Source organism: Hibiscus syriacus, unplaced genomic scaffold, assembly GCF_006381635.1.
Source record: "Hibiscus syriacus cultivar Baekdansim isolate YM2019G1 unplaced genomic scaffold, ASM638163v2 tig00112530_pilon, whole genome shotgun sequence".
Taxonomy (NCBI): domain Eukaryota; kingdom Viridiplantae; phylum Streptophyta; class Magnoliopsida; order Malvales; family Malvaceae; genus Hibiscus; species Hibiscus syriacus.
Genome location: NW_024063358.1, coordinates 1,144,349 through 1,162,234, shown reverse-complemented (window position 1 = coordinate 1,162,234; position 17,886 = coordinate 1,144,349). Strand labels below are relative to the sequence as shown.

General features: G+C 35.2%; 2 protein-coding genes across 3 annotated transcripts; both read left to right on the top strand.

The window, feature by feature from the left end:
* The first annotated feature begins 376 nt into the window (after positions 1 to 376).
* On the top strand, positions 377 to 4,797 carry LOC120181608 (UDP-rhamnose/UDP-galactose transporter 4-like). Of its 2 annotated transcripts, none has more exons than XM_039186698.1 (6): positions 377 to 502; positions 1,993 to 2,215; positions 3,056 to 3,237; positions 3,324 to 3,524; positions 3,753 to 3,914; positions 4,238 to 4,797. In XM_039186698.1, exons 2-6 carry the CDS (start codon positions 2,086 to 2,088, stop codon positions 4,565 to 4,567), a joined length of 1,005 nt encoding a protein of 334 aa, XP_039042629.1. In that variant the 5' UTR covers positions 377 to 502; positions 1,993 to 2,085; the 3' UTR covers positions 4,568 to 4,797. The 2 variants fall into 2 exon arrangements, with proteins under 2 accessions (XP_039042629.1, XP_039042630.1); XM_039186699.1 differs by lacking the exon at positions 377 to 502 and adding an exon at positions 774 to 799.
* Positions 4,798 to 13,080: 8,283 nt separating this feature from the next.
* LOC120181660 (protein BRASSINOSTEROID INSENSITIVE 1-like) lies at positions 13,081 to 16,857 on the top strand. The gene has a single exon (XM_039186747.1). The coding sequence runs from the start codon at positions 13,169 to 13,171 to the stop codon at positions 16,697 to 16,699; it is 3,531 nt and encodes a 1,176-aa protein (XP_039042678.1). The 5' UTR covers positions 13,081 to 13,168; the 3' UTR covers positions 16,700 to 16,857.
* The last annotated feature ends 1,029 nt before the right edge of the window (positions 16,858 to 17,886 follow it).

Sequence of the window (17,886 nt, the reverse complement as noted above, 5' to 3'; positions counted from 1 at the left end):
TAATTAAATAATGGAGTGAAAAAAGGACATTTATGGTCCGCCTTTTAACTTCCAAGTCCATATTTTCCCTTGAATTTCCGATAATTAATCATACCATAAATTAATATTATAATTTAATTTATCCGCTTTATTACAAAATAGTATCATCTTTTAAGTTGTAAATTAATAATCTATCAATGAATTTTATTTATGTATTTATAAACGAATTTTTTATTTTTAAATTCTTTTAATAAATATAAATCTGAAAAAGGGAGTTAAAAACTTGGGTATGTCAACTGCATAATCGTAGGCTTATTTCTTCATTATTTAACTTTGTATTAAGATAATCAAGACAAACCTCTTACTTTTCTTCTCTTCTTTAATGGCGAGAGAAGAATCAAAACTCATTTGAAGTCAAAGTATAAATAATATAACAGCGGAGAGCTTTGCCTATTTATGGTGCAAATCTGGAGGGGGGCTTCATTGGACTCTCTTCTTTCCTTCTTTCTTCTGATTTTCTCAGGTTCGTTTACAGTCTCCTTTTGCCTCCGTTCATTTCGTCGGAATTTCTTCTTCTCCTTCCTTTTTTTTCCTTTTCTAACAATGTTTCGATTCGATTTTTTGTATATCGCAAATTTGCTTTGTTGTTCTGATCGTTCAACGACTTTTTGTTTATTTCACTTATGCTTTGATTTGCTGTACTTTTTATTTGTTTGATATATTTTGATTGAAACTGCTTGATTTTTTCCCCTTTTTTTTGTTTTAGAAATGAAATCTGCTTTAATAAAACTTTATAGAGCGATGGATCTACTTATAAATTGTAACGTATTTCTCCATTTTTTAACAAAATGATCAGTCTATATATATATATATAGCTAAATGCGTTACATTTGGATTCTTTGAAACTGAAAGAATGCTAGTAATACAGCCATTTTCTGACGTTTTAGTGTTAATTTTATTATAAGTTTAGAGATCTTAGCTTTTAGCAAGCAATTTAAATACATGTAGCTGGAAAGGTTTCAATTCCTTTCCTATTTTTATATTAAAATGAACATGAGCAAATCCTGGCCCAAATTAAATAAATATTTGTTAAATGAAGGAAACGCAACGAAGATGTCCTAATTCGCTCCTTGTTAGTTGTATAGGTTTTAATGGATAGGTAGTTAACAGATTTTTAAAAGACGGTTTTAGATAATAGAAAAAGGTTTTTTTTTTTAAAAGAGAAAAATAATTTGTTAATTGTTATGTTTCTTTGTTTAATCATTTCTTTTATATTGTTATTGTTATCAAAATTGCTTGAGTTCCAAATTTTGGCTGCTCTGCCGTTTACCATATATTGTATATATTGCTTTGGTTGCGTTTGGGGAACTTAAATTTTGATTTTGGTATCAAAATTTTCTGACCTACTTAAAATTCTTGAATTTGGAAGTATTTAACTGGAGAATTTGGATATGTGCTGAAATGCAAGGTGTGAGACTTGGAGCTTTTTTGTCTGCTTTAGATGGACCAAGGATCTCTCACCCTAACTAGCTTTTGGATGTGGTTCTCCATAGCTCCATATCAAAAAATTTCATTTGTGGTTCATTTTTTTTAATTGGATTGGATTAAGAATTATTATCCTTGGAGAGTAATTTTTGAAATCTTAAATTTGGTCCTAATAATAATTGAGTTGAATCAGCCTAAACCCAGATCCAGCTTCTTTAAGTCATTCTCGTAGTATAAATTTGAATTACTGGATTCCAAATATTGTTTTCTTTTTCCTTTAAAATTGTCACCTTCCTATGGTTGTATTGAAAAATGTTTTTGTTGTAATTGTCCTGCTTTTTGTTTTTTATTTTTCTGATTTCTGAAATGAAAACTTTGGATGCTAGTTCATTGTTACTTATGAAAAAAGAAGCTTTCTCGATTGTCCTTACTGCTAGAGGATGGTTGTTGGTGTCTTTAACTCTCCATTGTCAATAATTATAAACTTGTTGAAAACATATTGCTTTTCCAAATCATTTGTTGGTACAGGTATGCAGGTTTTTGACATCTGAACAAAACTTTTGCTGCGTGAAAATCTGAGAAACGGGGACTCTGCTTGACAACTTGGGGACCAAGTTTAAAATGTCATCAGTAAGCAAGGTTGATAGGAAGACAGCTCTAGATGTGGCCTCATGGTTTTTCAATATTGTCACTTCTGTGGGAATAATCATGGTCAACAAAGCCTTGATGGCCACGTATGGCTTCAGTTTTGGTATGTTTCAAATGATCATTTTACCTGCAAACTTTGCTAAACTTTGTGTCTGCGTTACATATTTAATGGATCTATTACTTTATTCTCATTGTGTTTCCATATTACTTGTTGCTCTATGGGTCCAACACTGTATGGTCAACTTAAAATGGAGAATCAGAGTTGCAAGTAGGGGTGTAACGAGAGCTCGACTCGGCTCGAAAACTCTGAAATGGAGCTCGACTCGACTCGAAAACTCGCGAGCTTAAAATTTTTAAGCTCGACTCGAACTCGAAATCATGAACCGAAGCTCGTGAGCTTCTCGAAAAGGCTCGAAATAAAAAAAAAAATTCTTAAACTTAACTCGATTGAAGCCTCAAACTCGAACTCGAACATAAACCTTAAATACATGAAATCTTACTGTATTTTAAAAAAAAATCAATACATAAATATTAATATTATTAATAATTTATTTTTTTTTAAAATAAAATCTTAATATATTATATTTTCGAGCTGCTCACGAGCTTTTCGAGTCGAATATCGAGTAGCTCATTTCGGCTCATTAAGAACTCGAGTCGAGCTCGAGTCGAGTCTATTCGATCCGAGTATTTATCAAGCCTTGATCGAGTCGATCTCGAGTAGCTCGCGATCTGTCTCGTCTCATTTACAGCCCTAGTTGCAAGAGTGATAGTTTATGAAGTAACATAAATTATTTGATTTTCCCGTTTGTTGAGGTTGCGTTCATTGAATAGAAAAGGAAAAGGAAAGAGAAATCCATCAATTTTTGACAAGTTCAATTCATGATTACAGTGAGAACTTTAAAAGATTACATGATGTTCTGTCCCATTTATTACTGTGATGCAGCTACAACATTAACCGGTTTGCACTTCGCCACTACAACCCTGTTAACCGTTCTTAGATGGATGGGTTATATTCAGGACTCTTATATACCTTTACCTGATCTTCTCAAGTTCGTTTTATTTGCGAACTTCTCTATTGTTGGAATGAATGTGAGTTTGATGTGGAATTCTGTGGGCTTCTATCAGGTCAGTTTTAGTGACTTGGATTAATAACTCTTCTATGCTTGATCTTTTGGAAGTTATGTCATATTGTTCTTAAAATTTGTTCTCAGATAGCAAAGTTGAGCATGATTCCAGTATCTTGCTTTCTGGAAGTTGTTTTTGACAAGGTCCGCTACTCGAGAGATACGAAGCTTAGCATTGTACTTGTTTTCCTTGGAGTTGCTGTCTGTACTGTTACGGATGTGAGTGTGAATGTCAAGGGTTTTTTAGCTGCTGTAATAGCAGTCTGGAGCACAGCCCTGCAACAGTATGTAAGTCAATCTGCACGAGTACCTGCTTACAGTGCAATAAATTGGACAGTTTTGGATAGTAATGAATCTAAATGATCAATATTTTTATGAACCGAGCAAGTTTCATGATGCGTTTGTCATGATTTGATACATTCCGTAAATGAGTCACCAGCCATGCCCAAGTCTTGTACATGGATTTTGGGTCTTTCTTCTTTTATGTTATTATTTATTTATGTATTAATTTTGCAGTATGTACATTTTCTTCAACGCAAGCATTCTTTAGGATCTTTTGACTTATTGGGACATACTGCTCCGGTACAAGCTGCAAGCCTGCTGTTAGCTGGTCCTTTTGTTGACTATTGGTTAACAGAGAAAAAGGTTTATGCCTATAACTACACTATGGTATCAATGGTAAGGTTTTTATCCGAGTCGACAGATTTGGATATAATTGTATCCTTTAAAATAGAAATCAATGATAATCATATGTAGTTTCCTGCCTTCACTGTGTTGATGGAAATGAATGTGTGAGACCTGTTCTTCCACAATATTCGAAATCCTCCGACAAGCAGAATTTATTTATTTTATTAGCTTACCACTTTGATACATGCTTGGTTTTAAATTGGACCATGGTTGTCATAAACTCTACTTTACAAGTTCAGTAATGAATTTAATAGATCTTGATTGCTGATAACCAGGATTTCTGTAAACGATAATGTGATGATTCCTGCTTGCAGTTTTTCATAATCCTATCGTGCACCATTGCGGTTGGGACGAACCTCAGCCAATTCATCTGCATCAGCCGGTTTACAGCCGTATCGTTCCAAGTGCTTGGCCATATGAAGACTATTCTTGTCCTGATTTTAGGGTTTCTTTTCTTCGGGAGAGAAGGTCTTAATCTACATGTAATTCTGGGCATGGGCATTGCAGTAGCAGGAATGATCTGGTATGGCAATGCCTCCTCCAAGCCCGGAGGAAAAGAGCGTTGGGCTTATTCAGCTCCAAGCAACAAATCACTAAAACCGGACAATTTATTCGAGCCCACCGAGACGGACGAGAAGGTTTAACGATTCGATTACAAGTTCAACGAAACTAAAGGTAAAGATTTAGAGGAGAAAACTGAGCCATTTACACGAGAGGGTTGAAACTATTACTATTTTTCTGGGTTAATCATTTCCTCGTTTCTTTAATTTATTACCCACGTGAAAATGACGCTGCTGATAGAGGAAGCAAATTCCCTGTAAACCCAGCATCATTTTCCTCTAATAATATTTTGCTCAAAGTAATATATTGCCTTTCAATTTATTTCCTTAACTAGGTCAAATTAGAACTAGGCTTATCAGTTATTATTTCTCCAACTATTCTGTTCACAAAGGGAAATCCCAAAATAATTGGAGGGCTGAGATTAGACCTGTTGACGGAACCCATTTTCATTAAGTTTTTATCTTAAACAAGGCTTTTGTATTCTAGGCCAGTCTGATTTAATCTGGATACTCATTTAATTATTAAACAGATTTTTATCATATAATATGATTGTTTATATATATATATATATATAATTTATCTTTTAAAAATTCAATATAAAATATAATATATAAAATAAAATAATCTAATAATGGCGTCATGCCGGCAAGTTAGTTCAAACACTGTTGCATTTAGGTCCCTAAAGTCAAGCGGCAACCTAACATTCATGGCTGGGAACAGCTGCAAGAAATTATATATTAGCTGTTTAATATATATATATATATATATATATATTATTTTAAACATTAATTTTTTTATACATTTGGAATAAATATAAGATGATAAATTAAAGATAAAATCAAATATAATCAAAATATTTCATTAGTGCAAATGACATATTTAATTGGTATGAATTATGGTGGTAAATTCTAAGATTCATAGTTTAACTGGTTATCTTATATAATTAAAGACTTTTGTTTTATACCAAGAATTAGTTGACCTAATAGAACGAGATACTATATCTTTTAAATAAAATTAAGAGTTTGAATTTTGATATTGTGAATAATGATTTGAGATATTTGTTCTCATAATGAATCTCTACAGTATCTGATTTAAATTAGTCAATCAATATATTTGAAACCAATGGTTATATCGAAAAAGATATTTGCTCTATGAATTCACATGCAATCTTAATAATTAAAAGGAATATTATTCTATTTATAGGAGCAAAATTTAAATAGTTGAGATCGCACATAATATATGTTATAAACAATTAAAAAATTCTTTTAACAAATAATCGAATAAAATAACCAAATTTTCTTTCTCGGTTGTTAAATGAAATTTTAAATACTAAAATTTCTTTGTCAATTATTATATTGCGAAAAAAATCAAATCTAAATATTCAATTTTTTAACAAAAGTATCGATATAAATCTAATTAAATTTAGGGTAAATTTTACGGTTCCTCACTCTACTTTACTTTCTCTTCATTGAACTTTCAATTTTTCTAATTTGCTCACTGAGTTTTACAGATTGAATCATTTTGCTTGTTTTGCGGTTAATTTTTTAACAGCGTTATGTCGTGCCACAGGAATCAAAACAATGTCTTTTTGAAAAACTCAAATATACTCTAAAACGATGTCATTTTGGTGAGTAATATATGAGATAGAGTAATGTTTTAACGACTCATAGTGTAATTTACCCTTTTTCCTTCTCTTCTCCATTTTCTCTGCGTCGACCGCCCTAGATGGTTGCCGTTCAATCTTGAAATGGGATGGTTCGGTTTGTCTCGATCCTCTGAGTCAGGATCCGGTGGTTTTTTCATCAAAAAATGTCACAAAACTCGTGAATTTGGACTGAAACGTTTCAGATTCCTCAATTTCAATCTCAAATTCATGGACTTCGGAGCAACTTCCGACAGAATGGATGTAGGATTTGAACTCACAACGTCGATGAGAAGAGATGCATCCCATTTTGAGACCAAACGACCACCATCTACGGCGGTCGACAGTGGCATCCAATCACCTTCTATTTTTATTTTTAATTATTTTTTATTAAATAATAATAATAAAAACAAGCCGTTACAGAAAAAAAACGGAGAGTGAGCAAAATGATTCAATTTGTAAAATTTAATGATCAAAATAGAAACATTAAAAGTTTGATGAGAAAAATAAGAGAGAGAGTGAAGGTGAGTGAAGAACGGTATAATTTACCCTTAAATTTAAATAACCTTTAATATGTTGACTGTAACATTAATTTCTTTCAATCTCTATCGCTGTCAATTGATAGCAAAACGATTAGGGGTAAGGGGAACTCTCCTTTCATCTCTCTCTCTCTCTCTCTCTCTCTCTTGTGGCTGTGTTTTTCTTTCTTTTCGTTTCCTTCGTATTTCCCCGTTGAGAGTGCGTGACCCCCCTCAAAAAGTGTCATCGATAGGATTTGATTGTGATTTTAAAAAAAGTTTTTGGCTTTGTCAGTAAATTAATTCATTCGTAAACTTATTTTTTTCATCAGAATTGGTACTCGAAGTATCATCTTTTCATTTTTGGTCACACTTTTATTGGTTCATATATATATATATATATATATATATAAATAGTTTAAGTATTACTCCTAGCCAGCCAAATCAAGGGAAAATTCAAGAGACACGTTATATCTATAAAATAAAAATTCATTCATGAAAAGATGATACTTGATTTAGATAGGTTGATGAATGAATCTAAATCAAGTTTGGCTGAATGAATCTAATTCATTCAGTTTAAGTATCATCTTTTAATGGATTTTATATCCAAACTTGATTTAGATTCATTCATCAACCTATCTTATAGAATAAATAAAAAAAATTAAAGTTCATCATCATATTAATTAATTTCTATATATGGTTATAATTAAATAAAAATTCATTACTTATGTTTTATTCCACCTAACCTAATTTGATTATTCTCCATTCATGATCTAATTTATTAATTTCAATATATACATATAATAGAGGAGCATGTTAATATTTGTAATTTTTTATAACTATTTATTTTTTAATTATTAATCGCTATTGATATTATTAAATAAAAGTAAATATCTATAAAATTTAGGAAGAATCTATAAAAATAAGAGTAAGAAAGTCACATGAGTCAAATTTTTTATACCATTGAAGTGCACAAACTGGTCACGTTAAAAATAAAAAGTATTATATAAGGAGAGAGTTAAAAATTTGAAGAAACCACTCGAACAAATATTACATACAAGCATATAATATTATCGGTGATATTAATCTATAAGAATAAAGGAGATCCCTAACGTTGTGGCAACTACAGAGGTATTAAACTACTCAGCCATACCATGAAGATATGGGAAAGGGTGATAGAAGCTTGGTTGAGACAGGTTATTAGGGTTTCGGAAAACCAATTTGGCTTTATGCCAAGTAGGTCTTCTACGGAGGTAATTCATCTTCTTCGACGGCTTATGGAGAAATATAGGGAAAAAATAGAGATCATTGACCTTGAGAAGGCGTATGATAGCATTCCCCGTGATACGATCTGGAAGACCTTTGAAACGAGACGGATCCCAACTGCTTATATCCGGGCGATTCGTGATATGTACTGTAGAATTACTTCATACGTTAGGACTACAGTTGGCGACACCGCGCCATTCCCGGTGGAAATCGGACTCCACCAGGGGTCGGCTCTTAGCCCTTACATCTTCGCCTTGATTATGGACGACATCTACTGTGCGACACTAGACGGTGTCCCATGGTGTATACTTTTCGCTGACGACATTGTCCTAGTTGCTGAAACAAGGACTGGGCTGAATAGTAGACTGGCTATCTGGAAGACTGCTTTGGAAGAAAAAGGTCTAGTGATCAATATTGAAAAGACTGAGTATTTATGTTCAAACTTTAGTGGGAACCAAAACGATGAAGATGTAGAAGTATGCATAGAAGGACACGTTCTCCCCTCAAAGGATTGTTTCAAGTACCTAGGGTCTATGATACATAAAGATGGGGGTGTGGATGATGACGTTACATACCGTATAAAGGCATGATGGCTAAAGTGGAGGGCTGCTACCGGAGTTTTGTGTGACAAGAAGGTGACTCTAAAACTTAAGGGAAATTTTATAGAATGGCAATAAGACCAGCGTTATTGTATGGATCAGAATGTTGGGCAATCAAGAATGATCACGTAAGGAGGATGGAGGCCGCATAAATGAGAATGCTTCGATGGCCATGTGGTAGGACTCTGTGGGACATGACACCAAACTCTGCTATTAGGATGTCCTTAGGGGTGGTGCCTATACCCGAAAAATTGAGGGAGGGAAGACTACGGTGGTTTGAGCATGTCCTTAGGCGACAACCATCGGATGAGGTCAGGAGGGTGGAGTCGATTACAATCGACGGTGCCAGAAGGAGATGACGACCAAGGCGAAAGGGGTAAGACTGCTTGAGATTTGATTTAAAGGATTTAACCCATACTGAGGACATGACCTCTGATAGAAAAGTATAGAGACTTAAGATCAGGGTAACTGAGTAGTACATATCACATCCATAGGGTATATCATCTCTGTCTTCTTTTTATGCATTTGTAGTAATTTCCATGACTTCTTCTTTTTATACGTTTCTGTCATTGGAATTTATGAAGGCTTAGAACTACGCTAGCGGAGTAGTGTTGCTTTAGTTTAGGTTTTAACACATTTGACTTTATTCCTTCTCGTTGCTTGCTATCGTTGAATTTTATGTATCATTTACTTCAAGTTTTGCTATTTTTAAATATTAGTCGGGTCTTACGTTTCTGTCTATATGCAGAGATTTTTATGCAGGGATTTATTTGCAGGGATTACTTCACATTTCAGATGCACATATGTAGACTGCATATGAAGATTGTTCAACTATTTATTTATTTATACATGCATGGCATTTCTATCTTTACTTTTAATTTTTCTAATTGCCGGATGTCTTCCACGGAAGCTGTTCTCAACTTGGTATTGGGGGCAGCCTACTACCCTACCTCCCCCTTATCCCATTGCATATGTGAATAGGGTTTTGTTGTTGTTGTTGTTGGTGGTGATAGAATAATAAATACTATTAATAATAACATAAAAATATATACAATAATAATAATTCATTGATAAATTGACATTAATATGTTACTATAATTTAATAATGATATATCTTCGATGATTATGAATATATATCAATATTCAATTCTAAATAAAAATAAAAATAAGAGAAAATAACCTCAGTGACCGAAAATGCCTTATAATATACGATTTTAACCAACTTTTTTTGGATTTGCCAAAATGACCAACAAAATCGTAACGCGAACTCTAATTTTTCAACTCAGTTTCCAAATTCGCAACGCGAATATCCAGATTCGCAACGTGATTGTAAGATTCGCAACGCGATTTTGAAAAATGTGTTGCGATAGTTAAAATGTGTTGCGAGAATTTGAAAAACGTGTTGTTACGATAGTGAAAAAGTGTTGCGATAGTGAAAAATCCAAAATAAGTTTACATTTTAACTATTCTAAATTCACGTGGAGTTTGAAACAATAAAGAATGTGTTGCGATAGTATAAAAGATTCTCAAGCCATTTGTAAGATCTTAGTTTGAAACAATAAAGAATGTGTTGCGATAGTGTAAAAGATTCCCAAGTGTTGGCAATGTTCAATCTCACATAGTATTGGAAATACTATTGGGAATTTGTATTTAATGTTTGGATTTTCCACTTCCTTGTTGAGTGGAATAGAACAAGGAGGACTCTCGCGCACCGCCGCCGCCGCCGTCCCCTCTCGTCTCGGGTCGTAGTCGTGGAAGAGAACTTGGACTATCGCAACGAATTTGGACTAACGTAAATTTGGAAAATCGCAACGCGAACTTCGACTATTGCAACGTGAACTTGGACTATCGCAACGAATTTGGACTAACGTAAATTTGGAAAATCGCAACGCGAACTTGGACTATCGCAAAATCGAGTTGCGAATTTGGAAATTGAGTTGAAAAATTAGAGTTCGCGTTGCGATTTTGTTGGTCATTTTGACAAATCCAAAAAAACTTGATTAAAATCGTATATTATAAAATATTTTCGATCACTGAGATTATTTTCTCTGAAAATAATAATATAATAACTAAATGGATATCATTTGAATACGAAGAGTGGGTAATAAAAGCAATAATTATTTTTTTTCACCTTTGTTTTATTTATCGTATGCACCCATCTCTCTTATCCTACGCACCCAGATCAACGGCCATCGGAAAATAGTTGAAACCTAACAAACCCAAAACGTGGGGCCCACTTTTTGCGTGCGTGTGCTCGTTGGCGCACGTGTGGTGTTTCTTTTCTGTCTCTCGCTTTCTCCGCTCTCGTTTTATATCATGTTTCAAAATAGGATATTAAATTTAGTTGTTAATATATATATACATATACTATTGACCAATATACTTTTATACATTTCCACGCTCCGAAAACTCATTCAATCATTGTGAGGAAAAGGTTGTAAGAAAATTCCCGAATTACGTGGCGATAAACTGGGAGTCACATTCAAAGGATCTACGGTTAAATTTTGGTGATACGGACAGTGACGCACATTCATTTTTCGAAAACTAATTTTATAAATAAATGAGTTCGTCTATTTAATCTCTTCATAAAAATTGAAAATCGCATTAAGTTATAATTATAAGGGTAAAGTATAGTAATAGTTACTGAACTTTTCTAAAGCTTTCATTTAGGTCGCCTAACTTTTAAAACTTGCAATACAGTCCCCTAACATTTAGTCCGTTTACAATATGGTCCCCTAACAGTCACATTGGGGACCATATTACAAATAGACTAAATGTTAGGGGACCATATTGCAAACAGACTAAATATCGGGGGACTGTATTGCAAGTTTTAAAAGTTGGGAGACTTAAATGAAATATTTAGAAAAGTTCAGGGACCATTACTATATTTTACCCTAATTATAATTGTTGTGTGTGCGTTACGTCTAAAAAGGAGTGGAAGTGCATGGTCTGTGTTAAACAAACGAACAAAGCCCTTTTATCGATGTGGGAAAAAGGGGAGGCCTTACTTATAAAAATAGCAATTAAAAGGAGGAGTGAATTAAATTAGAAGACATCGGGAGCCTCTCATTAATTGAGATTTGAGAGCGATGGATCAATCTTTTATCACACGTATGCTTCAAAAGCTAGAGAGACAAACCCCACCTTTTTTTTATTTCTTTTAATATTCAAGTTGGTGTTTTATAACCACCGATAAAAGTATACAAATGATCCCGATTAAATGGTGTAGATTTATTGAGTATTTTGGCTATTATAAGTTATAAAAGAGTTCTTTGGTTGTAGGATATTAATTTATTGAGTTCATTGACTATTAAAAGTAATAAAATGATTACTCAACTATTCGTTATATTTTAAATTCGTCATTTTTTGTTAAAAGATTAACGGAATTCTGAGCTGGATGTTAATATGTTGTGTGAGATATGATAGTCGTTTGAGATTTTGGGATTAGATTTTATCATATCTGAAACAACATACTAATATTTAGCTTAGACTGCCATCAGTATTTTAACGAATATGGAACATAATGAATGGTCTAGTGACCATTTTGTAACTTTTAATATTCAGGAGACTGAATAAAATAACATCATATAGTTAAAAGACCATTTTATAACTTTTGATAATTAGAAGACTCAACAAAACAACATCTTATAATTTATGGACCATTTGTATAATTTACCTTTACATATAATCATTTTATATTTAAAGTATATTTGAGATGATTTTCGATTTTTTTAAAGTTGTAAACTTCAAATATAAACTTTATGAAAACAAAATTTAAAATTTAAGCATTAGATCTATCTAATTTTATCGATTTATAAATAATTATGATAATTTTATAATTGAAATACACATTAAGACAACTGTAAATACTCTCGATCAAGATAAAAAAAAAGATAGTTCATCCGTAATTGATTGATCCTCTTAAATCTCTTATTTTTCATGATCACATTTTTGTAACACAAAAATATTGACCACTGATCATTCCTTCGTCAACTACGATCATTGAAGTTTTTTTTAAATATATTTGATTTAGATATTGTATTAAAGAAGAATTATATAATTTTATTTAAATTTTATATGTTATAATATATAATTGATTAATTAATTAAATAATTTTTAAAAATAAAAAATATTATAAGATTTAATATTTAATAAATAAAATTTACTTCTTTTATATCAAAAGTAAAGGCGGCCTTGGTTAGAAGTTAAAGGATTAAGGATATCAAGGACTGGTCCCATGTCCGTAATCTCGTGCACTTAGTCACCCAGCTAGAGAGACAAACATAATATTTTTAATCATTAATTTAATTAATAATGAACAACTTTATTGGTAGATTAAGTGGAGCTTCTTCTTTTTGTCTATTAATTAATTAGTTAAAGTTAATTAAAGAATTCAACTTGTAGAAGACAGAGAGTGAGTATCACATGGCATGTGAGCAACAGCAAATTCCGCTTCTTAGCCATGCTTCGACTCTCGCTGTCTATTTCTTCCCTTCGATAACTCAAAAACCGAAGAAAAATCCATGATTTGGTTTCTCTCTCTAAAAATCCAGAGCTCAAAGCTTCATTTGTTGTCTTGCTCAAACCCTGAACGCATTCTTCCTGTCGTCTTCCTTGAGCTATTACTTGTATGAAAAAACCTCAAATTTCCCACAAAAAATGAGACCTTTATTTGGTTTTTGGACTTGCTTTTTCATCGGTACCTTTCGTATTTACGTTGAAGCTGCTGGCGATTCCCAATTATTGCTCAAGTTTAAAGCCAATTTGCCTGATCCATCTCTCCTTCGAAACTGGGTTGCTAACACGGACCCTTGTAGCTTCAATGGCGTTACTTGCCGATACTCGCGAGTTTCATCGATTCAACTCGGTTCTATTCCCTTGAGCACTGATTTTCACTTTGTTGCCGCCAACCTTTTAGCGCTTGAAAACTTGGAATCACTTTCTTTGTTCAAAAGCAACATCTCCGGCAACATTTTTTTCCCTTCCGGATCCAAGTGCAGTTCATCGTTGAACGCGTTGGATCTATCTGGCAACGCCTTGTCCGGTCCCCTTTCATCTGTTTCCAGCTTGGGTTCTTGCTCGAACTTGAAGCTTCTCAATTTATCAAGCAATAGCCTCGGGTTTTATGGTGATGAATCCAGGGCTTTGCAGCTGAGTTTGCGAGTTCTTGATCTCTCTTTCAACAAGATTTCCGGTGACAACGTGGTTCCTTGGATCCTCCACAGTGGGTGCGGCGAGTTAGAGCTCTTGGACTTGAGAGGGAACAGGATTGATGGTGAAGTAAACGTCGCGAACTGCAAGAATCTGCAGTTTTTGGATCTTTCATCGAACAATTTTTCAGCTGCGATTCCTTCATTCGGTGACTGCTCGGCCTTGGAACATATTGATATCTCCGGCAACAAGTTCTACGGCGATATAGCTCGTGCGATTTCTTCATGTGTGAACATTAATTTCTTGAATCTATCGAGCAATCAGTTTTCTGGTCAGATTCCAGCTTTGCCAACTAATTTGCAGTATCTTTATTTAGCTGAAAACGATTTTCGAGGGGAGATTCCTTTGTATCTCGCTCAAGCTTGTTCGAATCTTGTTGAGCTCGATCTCTCTTATAATAATCTCTCTGGCTTTATTCCTAGTAGCTTTGGTTCTTGCAGTTCTTTGGAATCATTCGATGTGTCTGGCAACAATTTCACTGGTAAAATCCCCATTGAAATATTCCAGAACATGAGTTCATTGAAGGAGCTTGGTTTAGCTTTTAATTATTTCTTTGGTACACTGCCTAAATCTTTATCCACTCTTTCAAACCTGGAGGTCTTGGATCTCAGTTCAAACAACTTTTCAGGGTCAATTCCTGTCTCTTTATGTGAGAATCCCGGAAACAGGTTACAGGATCTGTATTTGCAGAACAATATGTTGTCCGGGTCGATTCCGGCGAGTCTAAGTAACTGTTCCCAGCTCGTTTCGCTTCATTTGAGTGTCAATTATCTCACCGGTACGATTCCTTCGAGCTTGGGTCGTCTCTCGAAGCTTAAGGATTTGAAGCTTTGGTTGAATCAGCTCCATGGAGGAATCCCTCAAGAGCTAAGCAACATCCAAACACTCGAGACTTTGATTCTCGACTTCAATGAGCTGACCGGATCGATACCTTCTGGCTTAAGCAACTGTACCAGGGTGAATTGGATTTCTTTGTCGAACAACCGGTTGACCGGCGAGGTTCCAGCTTGGCTCGGTGAGCTTTCAAGCCTTGCAATCCTCAAGCTTAGCAATAACTCTTTCTATGGAAGAATCCCACCGGAGCTCGGGGATTGTAAAAGCTTGATATGGTTGGATCTTAATTCCAATAACTTGAATGGGACTGTCCCTAATGTGCTGTTCAAACAATCAGGTAAAATTGCTGTCAATTTCATTGCGGGGAAAAGGTATATGTATATCAAGAACGATGGAAGCGCAGAGTGCCATGGATCTGGAAATTTACTCGAATTTGCCGGGATTCGATCGGAACAGTTGGATAGAATTTCGACAAGGAACCCCTGCAACTTTACGAGAGTTTATGGCGGCCACACGCAGCCTACATTCAACAACAATGGCTCTATGATTTTCCTTGATCTTTCATACAATTCACTGTCCGGGACGATTCCAAAGGAGATTGGCTCGATGTTATATCTGTTTATCTTGAATTTGGGCCACAACAATCTCTTTGGAGCAATCCCACAAGAGATTGGCAACTTAAAGGGTCTTGGCATTCTTGATCTTTCATACAACCGGCTCGAGGGGTTGATTCCGCAATCGGTGACTGGCATTTCGATGCTTAGTGAGATTGATCTGTCAAACAACCGTCTATCCGGTATGATTCCTGATGCAGGTCAGCTCGAAACATTTCCAGCTAATAGTTTCCTGAACAATTCGGATCTCTGCGGTGTACCTCTTCCACCCTGCGGAAGTCCATCAGCTAGTTCAAATTCCGAGCATCAAAAGTCCAACCGCAGGCAAGCTTCTCTAGCAGGGAGTGTGGCAATGGGATTGTTGTTCTCTCTGTTCTGCATCTTCGGTTTGATTATAGTTATCGTCGAGACGAAGAAACGAAGGAAGAAAGATTCCACACTCGATGTTTATATCGACGGTCTCTCCCATTCCGGGACTGCGAATAATACTAATTGGAAGCTAACTACTGATCGAGAAGCATTGAGCATAAACCTGGCTACATTCGAGAAGCCCCTATGGAGGCTTACCTTTGCTGATCTGCTGGAAGCCACTAATGGCTTCCATAACGACAGCCTCGTCGGTTCCGGAGGTTTTGGTGATGTGTACAAGGCACAGTTGAAGGATGGGAGTGTTGTTGCGATCAAGAAACTAATACATATCAGTGGCCAAGGTGACCGAGAATTCACAGCAGAAATGGAAACCATCGGGAAGATCAAGCACCGGAACCTTGTCCCGCTCTTGGGGTACTGTAAAGTCGGCGAAGAACGACTTCTAGTTTACGAGTACATGCGGTATGGAAGCTTAGAAGATGTTTTACATAATCAAAAGAAAACCGGGATTAAACTGCAATGGGCGGCAAGGAGAAAGATCGCCATTGGAGCTGCAAGAGGACTGGCATTTCTTCACCATAATTGCATCCCTCATATAATCCATAGAGATATGAAATCGAGCAATGTCCTGCTCGACGAGAACTTGGAGGCAAGGGTTTCGGATTTCGGGATGGCAAGGCTTATGAGCGCAATGGATACGCATTTGAGTGTCAGTACATTAGCCGGTACCCCTGGCTATGTCCCCCCCGAATATTACAACAGCTTCCGATGTTCCACGAAAGGCGATGTTTACAGCTACGGCGTAGTTTTGCTCGAGTTGCTAACAGGGAAAAGGCCTACGGATTCTGCTGATTTCGGCGACAACAATCTCGTAGGGTGGGTGAAACAGCATGCCAAACTCCGAATAGCAGACGTCTTCGATCCTGAGCTCATAAAAGAAGACCCGAGCCTCGAGTTTGAGCTTTTACAACACTTAAAAATAGCCTGCGACTGCTTGGATGATCGACCGCTGAGACGACCGACGATGATTCAAGTCATGGCGATGTTCAAGGAAATACAGGCAGGATCCGGACTCGACACACAATCAACCAGTGGTGCCGAAGACGGCTGTTTTAGCTCCATCGACATGGTAGACATGACCATTAAAGAAGTCCCTGAATAGCATTGTTGAACCAAATTTTCACACGAAAACTGTTTGAAGTTACGAAGAATGAAGCAATTGGGTATTTGATCCCCTACCATTTGATGTATGTATACATAAAACAGGCTGTTTTCACCTTGTCATAAAATGTGTAAATATACAGTTCCCAGTTGTTTTGCTGTTTCATCCCCCATACGTTTTCTTATGAAAAAAAAACTCCGGTTCTCGATCAACATGATAAAGATATCGGGTTGATTCGGAACTTGAAAAACTCCGGTTCTCGATCGACATGATAAAGATATCGGATTGATTCGAAACTTTACGAGTCGGATACGAGTGACGGTGACTGGCTGGTATGATATCCTTAACAAAGATGCAATTATGAAGGCTAATAATTCTCCAAGAAAAGTGTATATATTTGTGTGTATAGCTGTTAAGGGAAAGGGTGAGAGGTCAATTCAGATGATGTTCATTTCAGTTTTAAGTGCTGTGGGGTTCAATTTTTTTTTAATCTTTGCAATTTGACTATTTTGCTCCCAATTTTCTGCAATGCGGTCCTCTTGACCCTGCCATTTTTGCTTATTTCATGTTTGCTCCCTTATTTCCCAGTTTCGGAATTTGAAATGATAAAGAATGGTTGTCTCAATATAGTGCATCATTAATTTTAGGGTTAAATGGTATTTTAGTCCTTGAAATTGTATCTTATTATGACTTTCGTACGTGGAGATTTTTTTATTTCACTGTTTCCCTTAAACTAATTTATCGTGATGCATTTTACTTCAGCTTTTTTTTGTTACAAAAAAATAATCACGTGGCACTCTAGAAACGTGCCATATAACATATATTGTATGTTAATTTTCTTTTAAGGGTCACCTTTGGGAGTATACAAAATTTATCATTTTCACTCCCATCGTATCGTATTTTTACATCAATTTAGTCCTTAATATTATTTAATTGCATCATTTTGTACTCTTACTCAACTTGAAACCCTAAATTATAAGCCTTAAATTAATATTTAGAGGTAATAGGCTATGATTTAGGGTTTAGGGATTATAATTTAAGGTTTAGGGTTAAGGGTAGGGTTATATAATGATACAATTGAGCAACTTCGAAGGCTAAATTGATGCGAAAATACGATATGGGTGAAAGTAAAAAATTAGGTCTACTATAGGGGTAAGAGTTACCCTTTTGCATTTTTTTATTAAGCT

What these genes read in the sequence shown, in the direction of transcription:
- LOC120181608 (XM_039186698.1), top strand. Translation starts at nt 2,086, where the DNA reads ATGTCATCAGTAAGCAAGGTTGATAGGAAGACAGCTCTAGATGTGGCC. An exon ending in ATTCTGTGGGCTTCTATCAG is followed by an intron (nt 3,238 to 3,323) that starts GTCAGTTTTAGT and finishes ATTTGTTCTCAG; the next exon opens with ATAGCAAAGTTGAGCATGAT. An exon ending in ACTACACTATGGTATCAATG is followed by an intron (nt 3,915 to 4,237) that starts GTAAGGTTTTTA and finishes TCCTGCTTGCAG; the next exon opens with TTTTTCATAATCCTATCGTG.
- LOC120181660 (XM_039186747.1), top strand. Translation starts at nt 13,169, where the DNA reads ATGAGACCTTTATTTGGTTTTTGGACTTGCTTTTTCATCGGTACCTTT.